This window comes from Trichoderma ghanense (genome assembly GCF_004382785.1).
Source record: "Trichoderma ghanense strain CCMA-1212 chromosome Unknown scaffold_5, whole genome shotgun sequence".
NCBI lineage: Eukaryota > Fungi > Ascomycota > Sordariomycetes > Hypocreales > Hypocreaceae > Trichoderma > Trichoderma ghanense.
In genome coordinates, this window is record NW_027395668.1 from 767,675 (window position 1) to 791,964 (window position 24,290).

At 53.9% G+C, this 24,290-nt stretch overlaps 11 protein-coding genes across 11 annotated transcripts; 6 read left to right on the plus strand and 5 right to left on the minus strand.

Moving 5' to 3' along the window:
• Positions 1-137: 137 nt before the first annotated feature.
• CCMA1212_005206 (uncharacterized protein) lies at positions 138-1,418 on the minus strand (the record flags this gene model as incomplete). The annotated part of the gene is made up of 1 exon (XM_073702475.1): positions 138-1,418. The coding sequence occupies one exon, from the start codon at positions 1,416-1,418 to the stop codon at positions 138-140; it is 1,281 nt and encodes a 426-aa protein (XP_073558702.1).
• A 1,114-nt stretch (positions 1,419-2,532) lies between these two features.
• On the plus strand, positions 2,533-4,140 carry CCMA1212_005207 (Diphthamide biosynthesis protein 2; the record flags this gene model as incomplete). Its single annotated transcript, XM_073702476.1, has 1 exon — positions 2,533-4,140. One exon carries the CDS (start codon positions 2,533-2,535, stop codon positions 4,138-4,140), a length of 1,608 nt encoding a protein of 535 aa, XP_073558701.1.
• A 426-nt stretch (positions 4,141-4,566) lies between these two features.
• CCMA1212_005208 (uncharacterized protein) lies at positions 4,567-5,265 on the minus strand (the record flags this gene model as incomplete). Its single annotated transcript, XM_073702477.1, has 2 exons — positions 4,567-5,163; positions 5,212-5,265. The coding sequence occupies 2 exons, from the start codon at positions 5,263-5,265 to the stop codon at positions 4,567-4,569; spliced, it is 651 nt and encodes a 216-aa protein (XP_073558694.1).
• Positions 4,597-5,193, plus strand: CCMA1212_005209 (uncharacterized protein; the record flags this gene model as incomplete). Its single annotated transcript, XM_073702478.1, has 2 exons — positions 4,597-4,845; positions 4,918-5,193. 2 exons carry the CDS (start codon positions 4,597-4,599, stop codon positions 5,191-5,193), a joined length of 525 nt encoding a protein of 174 aa, XP_073558693.1.
• A 1,646-nt stretch (positions 5,266-6,911) lies between the features above and the next one.
• Positions 6,912-7,184, plus strand: CCMA1212_005210 (uncharacterized protein; the record flags this gene model as incomplete). The annotated part of the gene is made up of 1 exon (XM_073702479.1): positions 6,912-7,184. The coding sequence occupies one exon, from the start codon at positions 6,912-6,914 to the stop codon at positions 7,182-7,184; it is 273 nt and encodes a 90-aa protein (XP_073559028.1).
• On the minus strand, positions 6,935-7,448 carry CCMA1212_005211 (uncharacterized protein; the record flags this gene model as incomplete). Its single annotated transcript, XM_073702480.1, has 2 exons — positions 6,935-7,311; positions 7,370-7,448. 2 exons carry the CDS (start codon positions 7,446-7,448, stop codon positions 6,935-6,937), a joined length of 456 nt encoding a protein of 151 aa, XP_073559085.1.
• A 2,763-nt stretch (positions 7,449-10,211) lies between these two features.
• CCMA1212_005213 (uncharacterized protein) lies at positions 10,212-11,738 on the plus strand (the record flags this gene model as incomplete). Its single annotated transcript, XM_073702481.1, has 3 exons — positions 10,212-10,888; positions 10,966-11,325; positions 11,390-11,738. 3 exons carry the CDS (start codon positions 10,212-10,214, stop codon positions 11,736-11,738), a joined length of 1,386 nt encoding a protein of 461 aa, XP_073559027.1.
• A 776-nt stretch (positions 11,739-12,514) lies between these two features.
• CCMA1212_005214 (Pinoresinol reductase 2) lies at positions 12,515-13,405 on the plus strand (the record flags this gene model as incomplete). The annotated part of the gene is made up of 1 exon (XM_073702482.1): positions 12,515-13,405. One exon carries the CDS (start codon positions 12,515-12,517, stop codon positions 13,403-13,405), a length of 891 nt encoding a protein of 296 aa, XP_073559025.1.
• Positions 13,406-13,694: 289 nt separating this feature from the next.
• Positions 13,695-15,147, minus strand: CCMA1212_005215 (uncharacterized protein; the record flags this gene model as incomplete). Its single annotated transcript, XM_073702483.1, has 2 exons — positions 13,695-14,875; positions 14,937-15,147. The coding sequence occupies 2 exons, from the start codon at positions 15,145-15,147 to the stop codon at positions 13,695-13,697; spliced, it is 1,392 nt and encodes a 463-aa protein (XP_073559026.1).
• A 2,525-nt stretch (positions 15,148-17,672) lies between these two features.
• Positions 17,673-21,416, minus strand: CCMA1212_005216 (Threonine synthase; the record flags this gene model as incomplete). The annotated part of the gene is made up of 13 exons (XM_073702484.1): positions 17,673-18,187; positions 18,239-18,402; positions 18,521-18,533; positions 18,591-18,846; positions 18,900-19,064; positions 19,120-19,160; positions 19,229-19,300; positions 19,352-19,565; positions 19,659-19,745; positions 19,798-20,015; positions 20,308-20,789; positions 20,856-21,151; positions 21,216-21,416. 13 exons carry the CDS (start codon positions 21,414-21,416, stop codon positions 17,673-17,675), a joined length of 2,724 nt encoding a protein of 907 aa, XP_073559023.1.
• A 1,961-nt stretch (positions 21,417-23,377) lies between these two features.
• CCMA1212_005217 (uncharacterized protein) lies at positions 23,378-23,935 on the plus strand (the record flags this gene model as incomplete). The annotated part of the gene is made up of 1 exon (XM_073702485.1): positions 23,378-23,935. The coding sequence occupies one exon, from the start codon at positions 23,378-23,380 to the stop codon at positions 23,933-23,935; it is 558 nt and encodes a 185-aa protein (XP_073559024.1).
• Positions 23,936-24,290: the final 355 nt, after the last annotated feature.

The window sequence follows — 24,290 nt, forward strand, 5'->3', positions numbered from 1 at the left end:
CTCTTAAGCAGTCAGCAAATGGACCAATTGAGCAATAATCCATCAAGAGATGAGCTCTTGAGGTTTGATTCAAGAGCTGTTGAGAGTAGTGGCCTCTACTATATCAGCCATCTACGCCTTGCCCCGTGGTCCCAAGCTCAGCTCCCCGCCATCTTGCTCGACATCCATCTCACAAACTTGCCCAGAAACAACATGCACCAAAACAGATAATATCGCCAGCCGGTGCTGTGGGCGGTCTCGATAACTCGTCTTGACCGCTTCAGGCACTGTGCTGCCCTCGGCACGCTGACCTCGTCATATGCCTTGACGGCCTCCTCTAGGCTTCTGTGCTTGCACATCTGCTTTGCCAGTTCCCATCCATCCGCCAGTGCCAAATTGGCCCCAATCCCTGCAAACGGGCTGAGCGCATGATTGCTGTCTCCGGGGAAGATGGCGGGCAAGGTCGCTATCTCGCTGTGACGGAACGGCTCCTTGTCTCGCGAGTTCAAGAGCAACACTGTCTCGGGATCCGTCCGCTTGACAATGCTGGGAAAGGGCTCGGCAATGTGCGATGCAAGCTCGAGACTCTCGTCAATAACAGCCTGAGCTTGCTCGACTGAGCCACGATCCAGACTGGGCACCCGGTCCCCCATCTGGCCAACAGTCCACAGGATCCTCTGCTTGTCGATGGGAGAAACGAAAGCAGATACGCCGGTGCGGGAGATGACAAACCCCCAGTCCTCACTCAACTGCGGCGGCAGAGACTCCTCAAAGCTTGCCACTCCTCCCCTAAGCACTGCGCCGTTGTCACAGAGAGAATCATCTGGGCGAAGGCTTTGTCGAAGTTTGCTGCTCGCCCCATCAGCAGCTATGAGGATGTCGCAGTCTTGCTCGCTCGCAGCGCCATTTCCGCTGACGACCTGGACTCTGAAGCGACCATCGGGGGGTTTTGTTGCAGAAACACATTGCGACTCCCAGTGGATGACACATTGATCGCTGAGATGGAACGAATTGTGTAGGATTTGGCGAATGTCTTCTCGAGCGATTCGAATGCTGGACGATGGGAGCCCGGGCGCGGGCTTCCTCCTGAAAGCGACCTGCTCCCTCCACTTCGGGTCCCAGATCTTGAAAGCACCGGCGCCATCAGCTCCCGAGGCAGCATGTCCGAGGGCTTCGTCAAGCAGTCCAAGGTTTCTCAACGCAACAAGGCCACCGGCGCCGTCATATCCCGTCAGAGATAGATTGTACGTCTCTCTTCGGGCAGCGACGTCTTGCGAATCACGCTCGTATATGATGATGTTTAGCTGGCCGTGCTTCGGACTCCAGAGTTTCTGAAGGCCGACAACAAACGCAGAGCCAGCAAGGCCTGCCCCTGCAACGACTATCGTCTTGTTCTCTAGAAAGTGGACAGGGTAGTCTCTATCGTCGTCGCTGGCCATTGTGAGAAGAAGATTTTCAAGCTGTAGAGACCGTTCTTGAGGAAACACGGGGCCACGTCAGGGGCTCAAGCATTTATAAGACCGCGCAGACACTCAAGCATTCTCGATTAAGACATGTCTCGGACATTGCTCTGTCAGAACAGTTTTACTTACATACAGCTTTGCCAGCGTTCTCGACCTTGTACAACAGTCCTACGTAATTTCGACGCCACAACACAGAGCCATGTTGAACTCGAGCCAGCACGAGGCTACATGTTACCAAATCAGACCATTCTGCTGCGAGACGATCTGAGCCGCCCTGGCATCCAATTGGGGCATCTCGTCTACATACACGGATTTCCATTCTGGGTGAGGCTTGTCAGCTTTCAAGACGAGAGATGCTGCTTTTAACGCTCGAAAACAATGGACCGCCAAGAGCTTAGCGGTGAGCGAGTGCCGAGATGGCAGATGCTCATGTGTTGGTTGTTAGCTCAGCTCAGGTGACGGGGCTTTCCGCATGCGGTAGTTCGTAAAAGAAGAGACGAGTTTCCCCCTTGGGTGAAACTGAGAATCGGGGTTCATGGTTCAAACATTGCTCATATGTATCTCCTTGTAGAATCGCAATGATTAAGAAGAGCAGCAAACACGTCTTGTCTGCGGGCATCATTTGACCGGAGATGGAGTCGGTGCTACACAGTTTAGTCGAGACAAAGTTGCCTAGCACACACAGCGGTTGCTTACAGCAACACAAAAGATGTTCGCTACCAATACGTATACGGAAGGGTTATAAAATTGAACTCTCGTTATTTGTATCGCGTGTCTATTTCCAAGGATCTGAAACGAACTCAACATGGTCAAAGTAAATACATGGCCATCTTTTACAGAGATTGAGCTTCTAACAACTCAGAAAGTCTTGATCACACACATCCAATTCACACCCGCTTTTCTGCGTGATGAGGCCAAAATTGACACCCGCACCCCGCCGTCGCACAGGGTCTCTGCCCCTCCAACTCTTTTCGACAGCCTTGGATGATATGGAAATTTCTTCCTCTCCATTCATCAACTTTTCGGTTCATCGTCGCTCAAGCGCCAGCATCCAGTCCTTTTGCGACACCCGAGATAATAATAGACGACCATGACAGAACTGTCCTCAGCCCCCGTCCTGTCAACGCCAGACGACCACCTCTTCGAAGCCGCCGCGCAACCCGAAACAAAGTCGACCCTCTCGCACGATGCGCTCCGAACAACATACGAGATCCCGCGCACGGCGGCCGAGATCCGACAAGGCGGGTGGAAGAGAGTCGCGCTCCAGTTCCCAGACCACATGCTCGTCGACGCCCCAAGAGTAGTCGAAGTGCTCAAGCAGGAGCTGGAAAACATAAACGCGGCGGAAAGCACTGATGACGGAACCAAGAGCTGGAGGATATGCATCCTGGCGGACACGAGCTACAGCGCCTGCTGCGTCGATGAGATTGCGGCCGAGCACGCGAATGCGGACGTCGTGGTGCACTATGGGAGGACGTGTCTGAGTCCGACGAGCCGATTGCCCGTCATTTACGTGTACACATCGCAAGAGCTGGATCACGATGCCGTCGTTGCGCAGTTCACGAAAGAGTTTGGCGACAAGGACACAAAGGTGGTCATCATGGCAGACTTGACATATCAGAACCACGTGGAACCGATATCGAATGCCCTCCGAGAACAGGGATACAGCAACATAGCAACGACGGAAGTCATCCGAGATCCCGCGGGCGTAATACCAAACAGGAAGATAGCCGGCGACCCTATAGACGAAGAGCTGCTCAAGTCGCATTCCCTATTCCACATCTCCGACCCTCCCGCCTCTCTGCTCCTCGCTCTCCAGTCCCGCTTCGCCTCTCTACACGTCCTCTCCGTACCGTCACCGTCCTCTCCCACCCTCGACAACCCGACTTTCCGAACAGCAGGGCTCTTGCGCCGGCGCTTTGCTCGCGTTCTGACGCTCGCCTCGGCGGGCGTCGTTGGCATTCTTGTCAACACGCTTTCAGTCTCTAATTATCTCTCGTCGATCGACTTGCTGCGGAAGAAGATTGCGGAAGCCGGCAAGAAGAGCTATACAGTCGTCGTAGGCAAGCTGAATCCGGCCAAGCTGGCGAATTTTGCCGAGATAGAGGGCTGGGTTGTCGTCGGGTGCTGGGAAAGCGGGCTGATCGAGGAGGACGCTGGCTACTGGCGCCCCGTCATTACGCCCTTTGAGATGGAGGTGGCCTTGATGAGCGAGGAAGTAAGGGTATGGGGCGGCGAATGGTGGGGAGGCATCGAGAAGCTGAAGCTGGCAGACGGCAGTCCGAAGAAGGAAGAGGAAGCCAACAAAGACAAGGAGGAGACAGATGCAGTAGCAGAAGACGGCGTCGAGGATGATGCAGATGATGACGAGTCTCTGCCGCCGGTGTTCGACCTGAGGACGGGAAAGCTCGTCAGCCACAGCAGACCCATGCAGCTCACGACCAGGAGCGCATCCCAGACGCAAAAGGTCAACGGCGAAGACGGGCCTCGGTCATCCGATGCGCTGGTCAAGAGAACAGCGGGCGAACTGGCCACCATTAATGGCGTGGCCAGCCCCGGCGCGGAGTATCTCCGATCTCAGAGGACATGGCAGGGACTCGGCAGTGACTTTAACGACGAGGCCAGCACGGCGATAGAGGAGGGGCGGAGTGGCATAGCGAGAGGGTACCATGTGGGTGAAGAGAGGGCAAGGCACTGATGCTGCTGTTTGGATATTCCGCTTGACAGCCACTGTGTGGGAAATTGCATTCATCATTGGCAGCGACATGTCATCATGGGTTTTCCATCGGCTGGCCCTCCCGCTATAGATATAAACTGTAAATAAAGACCACCTAAATACCCTCCCCCAAGATCAGCTTGGTAGTAAAACCACCAACTTAGCTGCGCACCATATATCCGTATATCGTCAAAATATAGCCATATAGAAAGAAACCAAATCGTTGAAAGCAATCGTGCCTCTCTTTCAATCATAAAATCATCAGCACTGCGCCTGACCTGCCCTGTTCCCAACCGAGCAACGTCAATCGTATACGCAGACATTGTCGTCTAGTCCCCTTTCTCCTCGTGAGATCGTCGCTGTCCTTTTTCCACCACCAGAGTCAACCTCTCCCCAAAACCAGCCTCATCACACATGATAACTCCGATCATACCCAGAATGCCGACTCCGAGACCCCGAATGGCTCCGGCGATGGCTATGCCTCCCACCATGACTATGCGAGCTCCTCCTCACCTCGCGCACAACATACTTGTTCGAATGACGATGCACCTCGCTGTCCCCATGCGCAAACGCCGCCAGCGCCGTCACCGCAAAAAGCACCGTATTGATAATCGCAAACGCCCACGACGCCTTCAACATGGCGCACGGCTTGTCCACCGACCACCTGAAGCCCGGAATCCCCACGTCGTGAATCCTGTAGTACCAGACTTCTCGCGATGACGACGGGTCGGCGCAGTCGGCCCACTGGATGCCGCGCAGGAAGTAGATGCCCGCGATGAGCGCGCCGAGGAAGCACAGGTCGACGAAGCTGACGAAGAGGCCGTTGTGCGAGGAGCGGCTGTAGGCGACGAGGGTGAAGAGGCACCATGCCAGGGCGAGGACGGTGACGATGAAGAGGACGAGGATGGCGTCGGGGGTGAGGACGTTTGCGTCGTTGAATTTGCCGACGAACCAGCTGAGCATGCCCACGGGGGGGATCTGGGGCCGAAGAGAGTCAGTGCTGGACTGTGTAGGGAGAGAGAGAGAGAGAGTTGAATGGGGTGAGGCGCTTACCAGGGTGACGATTTGGCAGACGCGAGTGCAGATGAAGACGAGTGCGAACAACATGCTGGGCAATGTATGTATGTCGCAGAAGCGACGGATGGCGATGCGACGACGTGCAATGAATTGAAGTGATCTGATTTGCAGCTGAGCAATTAAAATGGCCTCGAGTAGCACGAACAGCCCTTGCACCAGTCCAATCCCGGAACGAACGCTGCAGCAATGCGACAGCAAAGGAAGAGAAAACGAAAAGAGGCGGAATCTCAAAAAGTGCGGTGATGCGACCTCTACGCCGCTTTTATTACGTCTACCTTGCCCAGTACATTGATCCAGTGCCTTGCTTTTTTTCGCTGTGAGCCTATCAGTGCGTGCATATTGTGCACAGGGACAGGGACAGGACTTTTTGTTCCCCCAGTCCCCCTTGTCAAGAGCTATGAGTAGTAGAGGTAGTATATGAGGTGGTTGGGAAGCTTTCTTTGGGCAAGCAGAATATCATCTTGGTTGGTGGGGGGATTTAGAAGGGAACATGCCGTAACAAGATGTAAAACGACTCTTTTCAAGAGGGGGGTTTCTAGTCCATAGTGGTGGTTTGAAGCTGAAGAGAAACCTATCAGACGGCCAGAAACAACTCGAAGCGATGGACGGATGGATGCATCTCGATCGAAGCCTCATCGAGAGCGACAACAAAGAAGCTCAACTGAGCACTTCCATGTAATTGGCTGTGTGGAGCCGAAAAAAATGTGGCTGGACTTCGCCCAACTGGCCAGAGCTGAACCGCTGCCAGGGGAAAAGGGAAAAGAAACGTGGGTTTTCAGGTGGCTGATGAAGCCATGCGACCAACTCCAGCCACTCGATAAGCGGAGGCTGACCGCGGGGGGGTTGAAAGTGCGGGAAAGGCGTTTGGTCAACTGTTGGTGGTGGGTGTGGAAGCTTTGTTGCGGCAGCGGTATGTGATTGCTGTCCGTCTTTGATGAAGCAAATCAAAGTGCATTCCCTTCAGGTTGGCGCGGCTTTCAAGAGACTTCCTTTTAGAATATCTCAGCAATGTTACGATTACTTGCTGGAGCAACATGACTAGATTTATGCCAGGAAGAGCACACCGCCGTCAGAGTTGGTCCTCAAAACATCTTGGGCAGTATTATTTCGTACCTTACTACGGAGTACCTAGACCGCGCCGCTGCCACGTGTTTGGCTGTCAACGCAAGTCACCCCACACAAGCCCAACTGAGAACAGGCCCGTCCAAACGTGTGAGATACTTGCACAGAGCAATGTGGCGCATTGAGAAGAGTTCCAAGGGCGCAGCGCTTTGTCGTCGTAATTGTACGCGTTTCTTTGTCCCCGTCGCTCCACTTCTCGATCGAGAGACACTGTGGGGTCGGCACTCGGGCATCGAAGCGGCACCTGCACGGACTTCAAATGCCCGTGATGGTTTAGGAGACATCAAAATGCAAATAGCGACTGTAGTAGCTTATGTCACTGAGAGATAACCCACAAGTTGGCATCATATGTTAACAAATGTTTTCTAGTTTGATACTGTCGCCATTGGACTCCGGCATATTCAACAAGCAGTGACGTCTCATAACAAGCGTTTGACAAAAAAAATAATCGCACAAGGTGTAATAGGGTATCATCGTTCCAATCCAGACACTCAGCATGTCATCGCAACGCAACATCGCTTCGTTCCCTCCACAATCCACCCTTTCTCCTCATCATGTCTCATCTCCAATACTCGGCTTACACATTCGAGGGCGTAGTCTTGTCAGCCCGCGCGTGGCCCCTCAAGGTGGTCAAGCCCTCGAGAATCGACAATCCCAAGAAGCCCGCCCAAATGAAGAATCCAAAAGCGACTGCGGCCTGCGAGCACTGGCAGAAGGTGATGCCGTGGCACTCGGGCACGCCGATGAAGGCGGCCATGGCAATCGAGCCCGAGAACCAGAAAATCGTCGTGATGACGAGAATGACAAATGCGACAAGAGCATGGTAGAAGCGAGCAGCGTAAAGGGGCGTCAGGGCTAGCCAGGCGAGAACTAAGAAGCTCCAGACTGAGTTGAAGAGCATAAACGCAAAGGAAGCAGGCGACGAGTAGCCATAGCCGGAGGTGGCATCGACAACTGGGAGGAGGAGTCATGTTAGTCCGTGTAAGACAACCGGGGTGCGCAATCTACTTACGATAACCTGTGAGGCCAAGCTCAATGATGACCAGGACAGCAAGGACGATGTGAATAATGGTAATCATTCCAAAAGCCATGTTGGGCAGAGTTGTCGGCGAGCAGCCTTTCTTTTCGCTTTAGATTTGGAGGTTGCGCTTCTTGTTTCGTGGATTGCAAAATCAACGTCGCCAAGAGCTGAATTATTCGTGAAAACCGGCCGCAAACCGTGGGAGGAGAGGAGGGTTGTATTAATACTCGTAGCTCAAGAGCTACCGGCAGCTCTCGATAAGCGGGTGGCGTCGAATTGGATGCTTATGGCTGCGGACCAGGCAACTAGTCGCCGTGAGGGTGTGTCGGCTAAGATGGCGTGTGGTGACGGTCCAGTCAGTGGTGAGCCCTTGGCGGAAGGGGTCGGTTTCGGGCTAATTGGGCGTTTGGGCGTGAATGCGTGCAAGATGCTTTGCGAGCGGTTGACTGCTGTTGGTGATTGGCGAGGGATGAGGATACGCGAGAGGTCAGATGTAGCGGCGGGAGAAGAGTGCGAAGGGTCGAGAATGAAGAGAAACAAAGACAAGAAACTTTCAAGACACGAGAGGGTTTGGCTTCTATTTAACAACCTGAACTGGTGATTCACGCACAGCAACCGCTACCTTACCTCCAAGTAAGTCAAACACAATCCTCAGCAGGAAGCGCGGATGATGTCATGCGATGTGGCTTGTCGCTACGTCACAAACAGGGCAGCATTAGCGGGAAACCCAGCAAGAACCAACGGATGACGACCGCTTAAGCGCCAGCTCTCGTGTTTCACGATGCCACACTCAAGTACCCCCCAGGTATCGAGTTAAGTCTTGTCGAACTCTTCAGCTCCACCGGAAGCTGCTAAGGCAGCTGCAAAAACTGGCAGATGATCAAACAGTACAGGTTGAAAATGCGCACTGATGATGAAAGCAGACAAGCCGCGAGCCGAGTCACCTTTCTGTTGCTGTGACCAGCCCGGTTTCTCCAAGGCAGGAGAGAAGATGGTATGATGCTTCAATTTACACGCCGGGCCTTGATTGGGTGACGAGTGGCTGCGCTATGCAGCTCAGAATTGGCGTGGCCTGCCTACGTGCCGATGACGGCGCGGAGTGGCTGATGTTAAGCCGTGGCCTCTGCAAGAGAGGGGATGTTGATGAGAACCTCAAACAGAAGCGAGGGTTCTCAGACGCAGACACTGAGAGGTGAGCTTGACCTGTCGAAGGCTGAATGGCTGTGCGTCGTTGTACGTGTAACAGGACTTTGAGTACTTCCCTGCTGCTGCTGCTATTTTGAGAGTTCTACAGAGGCCCTCCGCGCTTCACATTCCTATTCCTCTCGTCGAATGGAACGCTCGCCTACTCTCGTTGATTGGCCAGTCTGGAATCAGATTTGACACATCTGCTAGTTGCAGAATCTCCACTGACAAGGGCCAGCGTATTCGCACTCGCTGAGACGCCATAGGCCAGGGGATATTAACAGCCACACAGGCACAAGCCACAAAACAAACGGGACTGTTCAGCTGCCATGGAAGGAGCGCACCGTCTTACCCGCGCAGTTGCCCTCGCTTTGCTGCCCACGACGAGTTAGTGCTAGAAGTCTCTCGACTCATTTTTTATCCCACGAAACTGCAACACCACCAGCAAAACGAAACAAAACGATATTCTCGAGATGCAATGCAAAAACGAAAAAAATGAAAGACACTCGATCCAGCCAGGGCTCGAACCTGGAACCTCTGCCACCGGAAAGCAACGCGCTACCATTGCGCCACTAGACCGTTTGATTGCATTTGATGCTTTCGGCTCGAGGCAAATTGGCTCATGAAGATGCTGGAGGAGCATGTTGAAACAGATCCGAGTCGATCGATTGGTTCAGCTATGGAAACTGATGGGTCAAGGTTCTCCGTTGAAGATGGAGTAGACGGGTAACAGACCATTCGATGTGGATTCTGCTCGCACAGGTAAAGGTTTCCATTTGTGGAGCTTGAAGCTCTTCTCTGATGTAAGTTAACAGCTTTCTGGACAAGCCTTGATTGCAAATGTGCTCCTCCTCTCGTCGAGTGCGATATTGATCGAACCACGAAAGTGGAAGAGAGCACATCCTATAGCTCATAGACGTCTAGAACTGCAACGACTGACCATGAATCGCCATGCTTACAAAGTGCACAAAGCAGCTCGACGCCTCCACGTGCTTGGACATGAGACGGAGTATCAACATATCCCCGGATTTGTCAGCCCGCAACTCGTCAAGCAGATGAGTAGCAGATGCCCTCCGCTGCGCTGGTTCGGATCAGATGCATCCTGGCTTCTTCTAGCCCGGATTATGGAGATTCTGCTCGCCGATGCCCAGTCAATGGGGGCCGTCAGAGGGGCGGCCGACCCCGGCCGCCCACCGGCTTCGACAAGTCCGCCAAAGTCCGCGACTGGGGCTCCGGGGCCAAGTCCGAGCATCACGGCAGCCATCCTTTAGCCAAACCATCATACTTTGAACCATACCTTGTACATCTTTACTTTGAGAAACTCCAGCTCCCGTACTTTAGTGTTCAGCGTTCTAGGGATTCTGCGAATCATCGGTTACAGATAGTTATGGCTACAAATCAGCAGTCGCCTGAGAGTAATGAGGCCCGCACACTTCCCCGGGCGGACAACGTTTGCCTGTCTTGCCGCCGCAAGAAGAAGAAATGCGACAAGTCGTTGCCTGGCTGCCTGCAATGTAAGAGGTACGTGATTGGGGAGCTTTCAGCCTGTACCTCATTCTGGGTTGTTGGGTTGGTTGATACTGCCCAGGCTCACAAGTCTAGACTGCATCTCCAATGCATATACGAAGGTGCCGAGAGCGTGCCGGTGATGGAGGAGTTCCGCCAGCTGCGGAAGAGGCTCAAGCTGTTTGAGGAAATGCTCATTCCTGGCACTTCCAAGGTGTCCAATCCCACGACTCGTCTAGTTGTGGATCTATCCGCTCCGGGCACGGCAGTTGAGCGAGGCGTGACTGGCCATGAAGCGGATCTTCTTTCTCGACTCGAGGCGCTTGCCTCAAAGTTGAATGTGGGCGAAGAGGTCCATCAGCTGCTTCAGTCGCACCCAGGAGAGATTTACGGGGTGTCGCAGATATACTTTGACAATATCCACAGATGGTTGCCCATCATGTCGCAAAAGCTCTTTTACAGGAGATTGACCGAGTTCAGCAAAACACAGCGCCCAGACTTTGCTCTCCTCTTGCTGAGCATTGTCCTGTCTATCCACTGCCCCGCGAGTGGCACAACGCAAGAGCCGCTGTACAGGGCAGTCCGCTCGACATTCTGGAGCTTGAACGCAACCGTAGATGCATCTCTCGAGATGGTCCAGTCTGGGGTTATACTCTCCTGCTACGAGTACGGGTTTGGTATGTACAAAGAATGCTACAAGACCATTGGCGTATGCGTGCGGATGGGCCAGTTGATGGGCTTGCAGGACGAGAAGCCGCCATCAGATGAGCTTCAGTACAGCGATGAGTGGATACGAAGAGCGGAGAGATGCAATCTTTGGTGGGCACTGGTCATACGTGACAGGTTGGGACATTCTCATCATGCAAGTGTGGGCGGCTGATACTGACGGGCCGCAGGTCAACCTTGCTGCATGATACTACCTTGACCAAGGCTTTAACAAACAGTCACGATTCCATGCCGGAACACCTTCCCTTTGAGGCGTTTGACCTTGATCCCTCGTTTTCTCGGCTGGGTGACGGTGTCGTCACTCGTGATAAAGCGCCGGGCATCTTTGGCTACCAAGCAGAGGCGTGGCGGTTGTTCGACAATACAGTGGCCTTCCGCCGGCGGCTGACGAAGGGTGATGAGGCACCGGACCGTCTGGGAGAAGATCAGATGCAGATAGATGCACAACTTCAGAGCCTGATGCGAGCCCTCGTCGATTTGTCTGGCGGTGCCACCTGTGGGTATTGCGAACCGTCTGCTACCGTGCTCGTGTAAGTGTGTGCCTCGGGGCTGTAACTCTGTCACTCGCGTCTGGCGAAACTAAATTTATCGCAGCTCTCTCCTATTGTTGCACACTTGCCATCCATTCCCAACGGTAGAATGCAGAAGCGAGCTCGGAAGCATTCCGCCACAGTGTTTCGTCACCTCGTCAATGGCTATCAAGACAATTGTCCGCATGGTTGTTGACATTGCACACACAATCAACAACCATTACCGAAAGATCAACATTGTCTCGTTCCCCCCGACGTACTGCCATGTCATCTACCGGGCTACGTTGGAGCTGATATCCTTCCGCAACGACATGGACAAGGACGAGTGGACCAGGGCGCTGGAAACGCTGCGGGAGGCCACCTGGAACTATGGCAGACGATGGCAGGCTGCAGGCAAGTCTCGTCTCCATTGATGCAACGTGAAATCAGAGTGAGTGGCTGACATATGTAATCTTGCTGTTGGTAGCCAAGTATCTACAGACTGTCGATGGCGTGCTTTTGGGCGTCTTGCCGGATTCACCGTCGACCTTTAATCGTTTCCAACCTATTGAGAACGATCCTTGTGTAGTCGCGTTGTTGTCCAGATGATCATCTAGTTCTCATAGATGGTGTCAACTTGAGAAAAATTCTTCAGGCTTGGTCCATGGGTCAAGGTAGCATAAGATAGAGTTACTGTAATACAAGACATGTCACAACCAACTTTGTCAAGACAACAATGCCATGCATGTGCAACTCTTTGATTGTCAATCTATCAACTTGACACTCCGCACTCTGTTCCGTATACTCCGTAGACCCCCATTCTCCGTTCAGCAGCCCCCACCCCGGAGTTAGTAGTCCACAAGCCGGGGTCGGCAACTCCAACCTTGGCAAAAAGGGCGGCCGCCTTCGGCCGCCGTTTGTTGAAGCCGGGGGGGCGGAATCAACCACAACACTCCACATGGAATGCGGCGATGAAGAGATGAACAATGACGGAAAGGGGTCATGATGCCCAGTTTTGATTATTGAGCAGTACCTGATGGTTGTCGGTAGTCAAGGACTTGTTTGAGAGAACAAGAGTCGAGTTGCCGTCTATATAAGTCCCCGTTGTCCTCCTTCAATCAAGACAATCAACACAACTCAACTCATACACTCACAAATCAACACACATTCCGCCTTTAAATCCCCTTTCCCCCCTCAATATCAACACAAGATGGTCACCGTTGCCATCGCAGGAGGCGGCTCCGCCCTCGCCTCCAACATCATCGCCGCCATCCTCGCCACCAAGAAACACACCCTCATCATCCTCACCCGCACCCCCCGCCCCGACCTCGAGGCGCAAGGCGCCCTAGTCAAGCCCGTCGACTACTCCTCCCACGCGCAGCTCGTCCAAGCCCTGCAGGGCGTCGACACCGTCTACAGCTGCATCTGGGCCTACGGGTCCGCCATCCAGGCGACGCAGCTGGCGCTCCTGGACGCCGCCAAGGAGGCCCAGGTGCGGCGCTTCGTGCCCTCGGAGTGGTCCGTCCCCGCGTACGACGCCGTGGCGTACTACAAGCCCAAGGAGGCCGTCTGGGAGGCCGTGAAGAAGTCTGGGCTGGAGTACACGCGCTTCATCACGGGGATATGGATGAACGTCTGGGGTCCGGGGGCGACGCACGACGAGGAGGGTGCGAGGGCGGGATACGCTGGCCCGGCTTTTCTGGCGGATATCAGGGCTGGGAGCATTACCATTCCTGGAGATGGTAATGGCAAGATCAGCGCGACGCACATGGTGGATGTGGGCAAGTATGCTGCTGCGGCGCTGGACTTTGACAAGTGGGAGCCGGATAGCGTGGTTGTGGGGGATGTGTTTACGGTCAATGAGCTGGCGGACAAGATTGAGAGGGTGAGGGGGAAGAGGCTGACGCGGAATTACATCTCGCTGGAGGCGATTGATGCTGTTCTTGCGGGGAACCCGGATCCGGGGACGCAGATGATTCATGAGTTTTACAGGATCATTGTTGAGGGGGGCTATGGGCTGACGCCAAACGTGAATCAGAGGGTGCCGGAGATTGAGCCGATCAAGGTGGATGAGTTTTTGAAGAAGCATTGGGGTGCGTGAGGGGCCAAGATGTTCTTCTTTTACCACAGATATAAGTTATATAGCTTTACTTTACATCTTGATGTCTTTCTTGAGCGAATCTTCGAAGAAAAAAAAAAAAGGGGTGGGGGGGGAGGGGTGNGAGGGGTGTCGTTTTGTATTTTGGTGAGCTGTGAAAAATCAGGGGTATATAAGCCAACCCCTCGAATGCAAGAACTCTATCCCAACTACCCCTGACTGCATATCCAATACACATTACCTCCCTAGCCACCAATAAACTACTCAAACCACGAGCAAATCAGCCTCTCACTTACACAGTCAAGCAAGACTTGAAGACCTGCGCATCCTTCTGGAACACAGCCTTCTGATTCGGCCTGTCCCCCGCCCCCCCGAAGCCCGCAAAGCCATCCAACTCAACGCCAACATCCAACTCGAGCGAAACCTCCGCGGTATTGTTCCCACAAGCCAACATGCCCATCGTGCTCGCCGAGCCCTCAAAGTCGGCGCTCAGCACCGGCGCCTGAAGCGCCAGCCCCCCGACGACGCCCTTGCCCAGGAAGCTCGCGACCAGCTCCAGCGACACCACGGGGCCGACTTTCGCAGTGACGGACACGGAGCCCGTGACGCCGAGCTTGGTCGTCTGGACGTTGGGCTGAATGTCCGCCGACTGGCCGAGCGTGAAGCCCGAGCCGTCGGGGAGACTCGCCGAGACGCCCAGCGAGGCCGTCGCCGACGCGCTGATGGCCGAGACGGAGGCGTCGGCGGAAATGCTGAGCTGCGGGCCGAAGTCGACGAGGTCCGCGATGGAGAAGCCGGCCAGCGGGACCGTGACGATGGGCACGCTGAACGACAGCGGATCGGTCAGGGTCCCCGACGCGGTCAGGCTGACGTCCATGTCCGCGCCGAAGCTGTTCCCCGTGCGCACCGACGCGGACAGGCCGCCGCTCAGCGACAGCGTAATGTCCGCGTCGGCAGTGCCGTGCGTCTTGCAGCTGTCGCAGTTGAGCGCGACGTTGATACCATCGACGTCCGTGTTGAAGATGGGGCCCGAGAAGTCGTGCCCAATGTCCAGCGTCACGTCCTTGCTCACTCCCCTCCTCCTCGCCGCACTGCTGCCGTTACCATCCGCGGAGGAGACGCCCGCGATGCGGATGCTGGCGTCCGCGGCAAAGTCCTTCCACTTGGTCAGCGAGGCAGCCATGAGCGCCGTCTGGGCCGCGGCGTCGTAGCTGATGGACTCGACGGCGAACGGCTGGCGGCCCTTTGTGCCCGCGCAGGCCTGGCCCTCGGCGACGTAGATCATGGTGTTGGCCGCGTCGGCGTTGACCCATGCCCAGGCCTGCTGGGCGGCCTGCAGGGACGCGGCGCTGCCGAACTTGATGGTGATGTCCTCGGTGGCGCAGTCGACCGACTCGACGACGTCTTGCATGCTGATGGCCGTCAGCAGGCGGAAGCCGCTCGCCGCCTGGAGCGTCATGTTGGCGACGATGCCTGCATAAAATGTCAGAAGATTCAAGTCATGGAATGATATGGTACAAGGGGGATCACGGACCCTGGTCTTGGTGCGACCAGATGTAGCTCTCCTCCGTCTTCAGAGACAGATTCGAGCCGTCGTTGTCGGCAGGCGTATCAGGCGTCAAGAGGAACTTGTTCGCCACCGCGGGAGCCACAGCATCGGCTCTCTTTGCAAGCACCGGACTTGCGGAGGCGTAGCTGGCGAGGGCAAGCAACAGCCCGGCCGAGGCAGCACTCTTGACAAACATGATGGAAACCGTAGTCAGGCAGATGGGAATGATATCAACGAGAGAAAGGAATGAACAGCTGCTCCAGGCAAACTGCAAACGAGCGAATATACCTCCCGAAAGAAACGAAAGACAAAGGGCTTGCTTGGGGCGAGCGAGTGAAAGAGTGCGTGCTTGTAACGAACAAGCGAAATTCTCACCACCAGCGAGGCCATCGTCAGTCTAATATACACTGTCCACCCCCGAAACAGACATGCCCTCTCTTACCCATTTGATTCAAGTCTCCATTCTCAAAACGACTTGACAGTTTCAATGGAGAAACGCCGAGAAACAAGGGCAATGTCATCAGCACCACCCTGAGTTTCTCCTCCTCTCACCAACAACATGCTCCTCCTACTACTACTTCTACTCCATGCCACTTCCATAAGGAGAGAAAAGAAGAAAAAGAAAACGCCTAGAGAGCTCGGCTCCTCTGTCAGCATCCCTGACTGAAACACCACCTGCCTTGTCCGGAGCCGTCCATCCGAAACCCAGCGCGCAGACAAGGGGCGACACACCAAACCTCCAACCCTAACCCCCAGCTCGACGCTTTCTCTCAATACAGGTCACAAGAATATCATCCGCATGGCTTGACAGAACTGACGAACAACACTTTGGTTGTGCCATCTCTGCTCAAAATCTTCATCTCCTCCTCCACACCCCTCCTCCTGCACAACTTTACTCAACGCAGTCTTCTCCCCAGGCATCGCCTACAATACATGTATCGCACTTACACGAATTCTCAAGCCTCCGCACTAGCGTTTCGCCATCTGGACATTTGTTTCCTCCACCCTAAGCTTAAACAGTCAGGTTACAAACTCGCAAGCATCATCTTCCCAGAAGGCGCATTGCATTGCGCGCATTGATTATCTTTATCCCACCTCATGTGGGGTGTAAGAAGACGATGCTGGGATTTTGGCTCTTCGGGCAAGGCGAGCCGGACGATCATTGAGGCTGTACTGTACGTGCCATACATCTACACACACACACACACTACATGCATGTCAACTCTGAACTGATGATTACTTTCTTGTTATGTGCTATTCTGTCTGTCATCTTTTGCTCTTATATATCCTTGCTACCTTGCTATCTTGCTACCTTGAAGATGCATGCCTTGGACTTCACCTCGTGAGGACCCCGGCAATCTCCGCAACAGTTACACTCTACACACAGACATTCCCCAATACGGGGCCACAGGGCTCGAAAAGACATGCACTTCAACAACACCCCCTGTAACCAACAAAACACAAGATAACGAAAAATGTAAACAGATCAGGTCAAGACGGAAACACAAGTCGCACTCCAAGTCTGCCAAGACTCCCAAAACTACCGCACAAAGAGCCTCATCACGAAATATATTACCCCCCCCCCCCCCCCTTCTCAGCCCAAAATGATGCCATGTGGGAAACCTGAAGCAACCCAGGGGGCCCCCCTGTCCATGTCCTTTGCTTACTTGTACGTACTACTGTATCTAGTACCTGGGTAGTCTCACATGCTTTTTCTGCTTGCCCGCTTTATGTTTCCGGCTGTCGGCCCCCCCCGCTGAGGCATCAGATGCTGATCATACGGCGCCGAGGCTTTCCGGACTGGGCAGTTTAAGAAGGAAGTCGAACTACTAATCAATTGAATCGTAGGAACTGCAGAAGCTTGTTGTTCTACTGGATAGGATCCGGGTTTAGGATGAGGCTCGATAGGGTGGCTTACAGAAACGTGCAGGTCCTCTATCGCGTGTAAGTCGCTTTCAGACTGAACCCGCTCTGGCTAGACAAATGACAACAAACGACCTTTGGCGGAGAAAAAGAAGACGAGAAAAGAAATGGCATCAATGTATCTGAGGAAAAAGGTTCGATGGACATTGCATTGCATTCAATGTCACCTCCCAAGATAAAGATCATCCCATCGACCAACATCCATCCATCCTAATATTGACCCGACACCGAGCAGTCTTCTGCCCCATCTCAACTAACATGAGAAAAGTTGTGTGATTTACATACTACTACCACCAAGCAGGAAGGTGGTAAAGGCTAAAGGTCGTCATCGGCACCGAACCATCTCTATGATAGATCGCCAGCGACCGCACTTCGTCTGATGGGGATACGCACGTTTGCGTCGACGGGAAAGATACCAGTCTCTCCACGCACGCACAGATGCGGAGCTTTGCTGGAGCCCTGAAAGCTATGGAACTGCCAATTCTGGAACGTCTACAGGGACTGCACACGGGGTTCGCCTCTTATATTTCTTGACTTGGATATGCAAAGCCTTGTCCATCCAGGGCCAGAGTGGTGGTCACCTGTTTAGCCTCTCGAGACATTGCTCAACTACGGTCCTTGTCATGAAGTCATGAAGTCATCCGGCGCAAAGTTACACCTCGCTAAACTCGTCGAAACAGATCTCCAACACGACATCAATCGATCCTGTGACACAAATCATGTTGATACTTTTTCTAACACATCATCTATACAGGGCTATAGCATACGGCAATTCCACCTTTTTATCTCGATCCCCGTTCAGCTGCTCTCGGCCTTGAGATCCTCCTCCACCTGGCCCTTGACAACCTCCCGCACCTTTTCCCACGAATTGTCCACAAGCGTCACCCGCCTCTCCTGCGCCAACAGAGCCTTGAACTCGTCGGGCAGAACCTGCTCATCAAAGTTGAACCCGGGCTCCTCGCCCAGCGCCTGCGTGACGACGCCCGAGAACTTGGCCGGGTGCGCCGTCGAGAGCGAGATGTGGTGCGTCTGGGGTCCCGCGCGAGCAATCGACCGTTCCGAGGCCGTGACGCCGACCGCCGAGTGCGGATCCAGGACGTATTTCGTCGACTTGTACCACGCCTTGATCGTCTCCACGGTCTCCGTGTCGCTCACGCGCTCGCTCTCAAACGCTCTGCGGCCGTTTTCCAGGATCTCGCTGTGCACCGGCCCGAAGCCGCCCGTCGTCTTCAGAGACTTGTACCAGGCACTGACCTCTTGTCCGGCCTGCTTCCTGTTGAACTCTTCATCCATGCCGACAGTTGCGGCAAAGTCTAAGCAGGGTTAGTTTTGTAACTTTGGACTAACATGCATGAGAAATTTACCTCTCGCCAGGAACCACATGAGTCTCTCAAAGTTGCTGGACACCAAGATGTCCATGGCCGGGCTCATTGTTTCCTTGCAGATTTCGGCCTTGGAGCCGTTCTCGTCCTGAGCGGAGCTCTTCTCATACCGACCCGTCATCCAGAATCGGTGCAGAATGTCGTTCCTGCGGCCAAGGGGTTAGAACACGGTAATGTCTGTCAAATCGCTTGCCTCCTCGAGTGAACTCGAACACTGAGCGGCTACGCTTTGCTAGGGCCGCAATGGCATTCTTGAGAACTTACTCATTCGTCGCCACTGTAAATCTCGGTCAGAACCAATGCCAGACAATAGCGACCGGGCAAAAAGACTTACCAACTAGCTTGGCCACGGGAAGACCCATCTGCTTCGCGAAATAGCCCGCCAGGATGTTGCCAAAGTTTCCTGTGGGAGTCACAAACCGGACCTTGTCGCCGACCTGGAAAGAAGACGACTTCTTGGCAAGTGAGAAGTAGGAGTGGAAGTAGTAGACGATCTGGGCCAAAATTCGTGAAAAGTTGATCGAGTTGACGGCACCAAGCTGCAGCGACTCGTTGGCATCGGGATCGCTAAAGAGCGCCTTGACAATGTCCTGTTTGCTGCGGTCAGTGAACATGCCCGAGGTGGATGCATGCTTGGACCTACTTGGCAGTCGTCAAAGGTTCCCTCAATGGCCAGGTTGTGGACGTTGGCATCCTGGCAAGTCGTCATCTGCGCCTCTTGGATGGGGCTGATGCGGCCCTTGGGGTGCAGGATGAAGACGGAGACATCCTTCTTTCCCTTCAAGCCGTAGATGGCAGCAGATCCGGTCTGATATTGTCAGTATCGAAGTCGCCAATATGGCTGGGTTCGGGAGCAAGCCTACATCGCCGCTTGTTGCGCCCACGACGGTCAAATGATGCCTATCTGTTGGCCGGTTAGCGTCCAAGCGTCCTTGTCGATTCGACGGGAGCTCTTGGCAATTGATCACCTACCCTTTCCTTGCTTGCCCTGATTCTTTCGCACGAGAAAGTACTCAAAGAGGTTTCCCAGAAACTGCAGAGCACCTGGTGACATGTCAGATCAATGATGTCACCGCCAGCCGACGCGAAACCCACAGTCTTTGAACGAATAGCTCGGGCCGTGAAACAATTCGAGAAGGTACAGGTTGTCTTTCAGATGGACCAGAGGCGCGACGTCCTCAGAGCGGAACGTCGAGTAACTTCGGTCGATGATGGCCTTGAGGTCATCGGCAGGGATCTCGGACCGCGAAATGTAGAGGCTGAGGATTTCGAAAGCGAGCTCGGCGTACGAGAGGTCTTTCCAGTTGCGCTGCGGGCTGTGTTAGCCATTGACTCGTGCGGACAGGATCGATTGATTCGAGGTATGAGCGCGACGCAGGGAAATGCATTGCTGCGTGCGTACCCAGTTGTCTGCGGTGGGAATCTGATGCGGCAGGAAGAGGCCCCCGTCAGCGGCGAGGCCCTTGAGGACGACCGTTTCGAACGAGAGCTGGAGAGTCAGTTAGTAGAGCGCCGCAGAACTTGTCTTTGGGAAAACAAACATCGTAGTCGCCGCCCCTGGTGGACAGATAGACTTGCGACTCGGTGTGAGTCTTTTCCGGAGCGCCGTTGGCCATTTTGTCGAGTGCAATTGCTGTTGTCTTTTCCTTCAATTGTCTTGACTCTTGCAACCTGGAGGTCAATGATGCCCCTCCGATCTTTGGTGGGCTGGTTTTGGTGCCAGCCGCCGGAGGATCAATCGGCCGGCCGAAACCGGAATCTACTCGATTTACAAGTCAGAGCTGCTCAATGTTGCGCTATAAACGCCAAACACTTTGTCAACGCTCTCAGTAATAAATCATGAGCAACATGTAATTTCTATCTAGAGGACAAGATACCAGCTCATCATTGGTGCTCCTGATTATTCGGCAGAAATGCAGCATCGCCAGCATTCGACAACGGCATTCGTCCTCCATCATAGACTTGCCCAAACAAATTCGATGCGTCATTGTTCGGTATCTCCTCAAGCCCGTACATCTGCCAAACATGACTCAACTCTGCGGAAATCGCACTCGCCACTGCAAATCCACTTCCAATTCGCCATACCAGCTTCATAACCCAATCTCGCCGCCACTGCGTCCTGGACCTGGCGCCCGCAATCCTCAACGGAAATAAAAACAGCAGCGGCGAGAGGTTAGTGGTGTCGAGAGCCATGTTAGAGAGCCTCAGGATGGTGTTTGTGTGCGTTTCAATGGTTTGCTGATCCAAAGTCGGCGGTATGAGGCCAAGGCGATGCCAATGAAGAATCTCGTAGTCAAATAGGCCCGACAGGCAGATGCTGATGGCGGCGAAAAAGATTCTCGAGAGCAGCATACTGGCATCTTCGCTTTCCGGAGTCGAAAAATCGTCCGCTTCAGCTGCGACTTGCGCATACGACGCATACCAGCTACCGAGAGCTTCTCGAAGAGTGAGAGCATCTGAGCAGATGGATTGGGCTTCCGAGGTTGGTTCCTCATCTGGGCATTTCTCTTGCCCGTCAATGAATGCTGCCGTTCTATGCACAATGGAACACATGGTGAGTGCCATTGAATCGTAAGCCGCAAAAGAGTGATGTACTCACCGGACTCGTAGTTTGGATACCATGACCATGATATCGAGCAATGAATCCAAGGGATGCCATTCATCCCCGTGCTCACCAGTCCACATCTCCCTCGACAAGTCCATCCATTCAGGCTGAGTGAGGAACGTGGATTCGTTCCCAAGGATGCTCCGCGACACCTCGAAAATGCGTGCTTGGACAAAGAACTTTCTGCTTGGGCCGGAGCGACACTTTGATGGACCGCTGGCTTCGAGGGCTTTCGCCGTACCATGGGTCATGTGTTGCTGCCATCCATTGCCAGTTTCGTCGTTGATTAACTGTTTGTATGAGCTTGGTATGGTTTTCGCTTGTTTCTAGGACAGGTAAGGGATTCATACTCACTTCGAACAGACCAAGGAAGAGTGTAGTCCACAATACGGTGTCATGCAGGCTATCATCTCCCTGCGCTGTGCTGTTAATCGAATCCCGCAGTCCTATGATGGATTTCGAGTAGTATTCAAGCGCAGTCGCCAAGCATTCATTCTTAGGAGGAGCATCCGGCGCATTGAGCTTGACTGCCTGTATTGCACCCAGGGACAACATGGCATCCATGAGATACGAGCACGATTGCAGCCCGGAAAGCTGCTTGACGTGGCCTACCAGGGAAGTTTTCTTGCCGGTGAAGTTATTCCGCCCAGCAAAAATGTCAAAGTAATGAAGAAACGACAGCTTGTGATCTGTAAGCCGCAGCGAGGGAGAAACAGCGGATCCTCCAGTTGCTGAGGTATGCTTCCGCCTCGTTGGCCTAGACGACTTGAAGGTGGCGGGAGTCTTTTGCCCGCCTGTTTCTACCAAGATTATTGGTGAACTTCCCCTCGAAGCAGATGCGAATGCGCAGACAACTCGCCGGCGCTGGCAAGTGGTGCAGGGGAGTTGGCCAGAGCACTGGCATGCCACTGGTTAGCATTGACGCCGCAATGAGATGTAGCAAGGGACGGTTATCCTTCTGGGATTGGGAATGACTGTGCAAGTCATCTCACCTTGAGATGGCTGGTGGAACATGCTTGACAGCGGGACCGCTTCTTGCGTCCGTCAAAGGGCCCGATCAACATGTTGCCAGAATATTTGAGCGAATATGACTTGAGCGTCTAGGAGAGCGGGATTTGATTTGATTTGCTCATGATATCAAGGCTTGATATTGGACGCTGCTTGGTACATCCAGAGGTACCATGAAAGCTGCGTCGGCTGCGTGGCTGCCTTCAGAGAAGTGTGCCTTAGTACTGGTGGTTTGAAAAGGGGCAGGCTACATGTACTTCTGCTTGGGACGATGGAAGCGCTTCAGGATGTGCTTTTGATGTGAAGACGGGGTTCTCGATCACGAATTCTGTTTTGTGACATCCAGCCGTTTGTTCGAGACAGGCAATCAATCAGGCACTCAGATGGGCTTGTAAACGACGGAATCAACCATTCCGCCGCCCCCCCAAGTCACCCTACTCGAACGGGGTAAATGCATCAAGAGGGTTGCTAAAAAAAAAAAAAAAAAACCTCGCCGGTCTGCCACTATGTATTGTATATGATGGGCGGCGTTGGTTGTGCGCCCCTTGATGGACTGGTATGTTAACCGTAGAGCATCCAATCCATCAGATACCCAACATCAACGCTGGAAGCTAATGTCATTACGATCCTGACCCTCACTCACCACCATCTCAGAACAGCGGCTTGAGAGATAAGCCGCAGAGGATGCTAGCAATACATGTAGACTGCAGGTGCATTTATGCGAGTACTGCCAGTCTTTGAACCAGCTTATCGCAACATCGTACCTTGGAGTCGGTGCTCGGGAATGATTCGTCGGATCGAGTGCGGTGCTTCTGTTGCCAAGAGTCCATGAGCAACCCTGCTGCGCGAGTCTCTGCTGCAGTTGATGTTTGGCCACAGATGTCCTCCAAGTCACGATACGATGCATGTTTTTTCCCCCTCGTGTAGCTCTGGACTGATGGTCATTATCTCGGCGTCCCCTTAGAAACTCACCTCTTATGGAGCATGTTAATTCATCAATCCCTCAATTAGAGGCATCATCACTGATGATTACAGCGTCCAAGCTCAGGCGGCCTTGCACGAGTGCACGCGCACACAAGAGGGAAGAATCACACCTTGCGCTACCCCACCTTTGCCGAAGCGGCATCACGTGGCTGCCTCTGATGCATTTGCTTCTGTTCGTCTCGTAAACAAGGAAAGCGGCTGGACACGGATCGCGTCTTGTCATCACTCACTCACTTCATCAGCCCAGTCGGTTCATCAAGTCGTCAATCTCCGCACTTTGCAAGGCTGTTGTCGTGCTGTTCGTCTGTCTGTCCGTCTGTCTCGCTGTCCATCTGCTCATCTTCGCCTTCTCTTCTTTGGCCCGTATCAAACGCTGCAACGGTCTGCTGTGTCGTCTTTGTTCCAGCCTCTCCAGCGAATCAGTCTCTTGATTTCCGTCTCTCTCATCATCAGTCTCTTCTTTCTCCCCTCCCTCTCTGTGCCAGAAGCTCCTCAACTCTCTGCCCACATCACATCTGCCCGCCATGGCCTCTCTCATCGGGCAGACGTTCCACTCGTTCGAAGAGGCCTACGACGCCATCCAGCGGGCCGAGTACTCGCACGGCTTCATCACCATCAAGGAGCGAGTCAACCGCCGCAACGGCGTCGTGGTGCGCGGCGAGGTGCGCTGCCGGCACAGCGGCATCTACCGCCAGTACCACCTGAGCCGCAACAAGTACATCACGTCGACGCGCAAGACGGACTGCCCCTTCTTCTTCATCGTCGCCCGCCGCACCCGCATGGCCGACTACATCGTCTCGGCGCGCTCCAGCCAGCACAACCATGAGCCCGCCAGCATGGAGGACCTGCAGAACAAGGTGCCCCGTCCCTTTGGCATCCAGGACCTGTTCCAGCTGGTGGAAACGCGCCTGCAGGCCGAGGGGGCGTCGACGAGTAGCGTTGCCCGCGAGATATGCAACGAGCGCCCCTCGGTCAACATCACCGAGGCTGACATCTTCTTTATCCAACGTAAACTGCGCGAAGGCCAATTCTATGCGTCCACCGAGGCCTTTATCAATAACAATAAGCCCAAGAAGAACTGAAGAACCTGCATCCATCTCGCTGTCGAACACGGTGGAACACCAAGCATTGATACTCTTCTGACTGATTTGATTTGATTGATTGATTGGACTTGATTTTCTGGAACATACACAGCTCCCCCACCACTGGGCGGGAATCTCTGCTTGATAACGGCAGAACATACAGACCATGTCCTTGATAGCGTGTGTGCGCATAATGCTCGCCCTTCCCACCTGACGGAGTACGAACGTCGTCCCGGACCGGGTACGAAACAACCGCCCGCATACATGCTGCCCGACTCCATCATACTAGTGCGGATCTATCAACGACATCGTCATCATCACCACCATCATGCCTTTCCCAAAACGGAAGTCATGT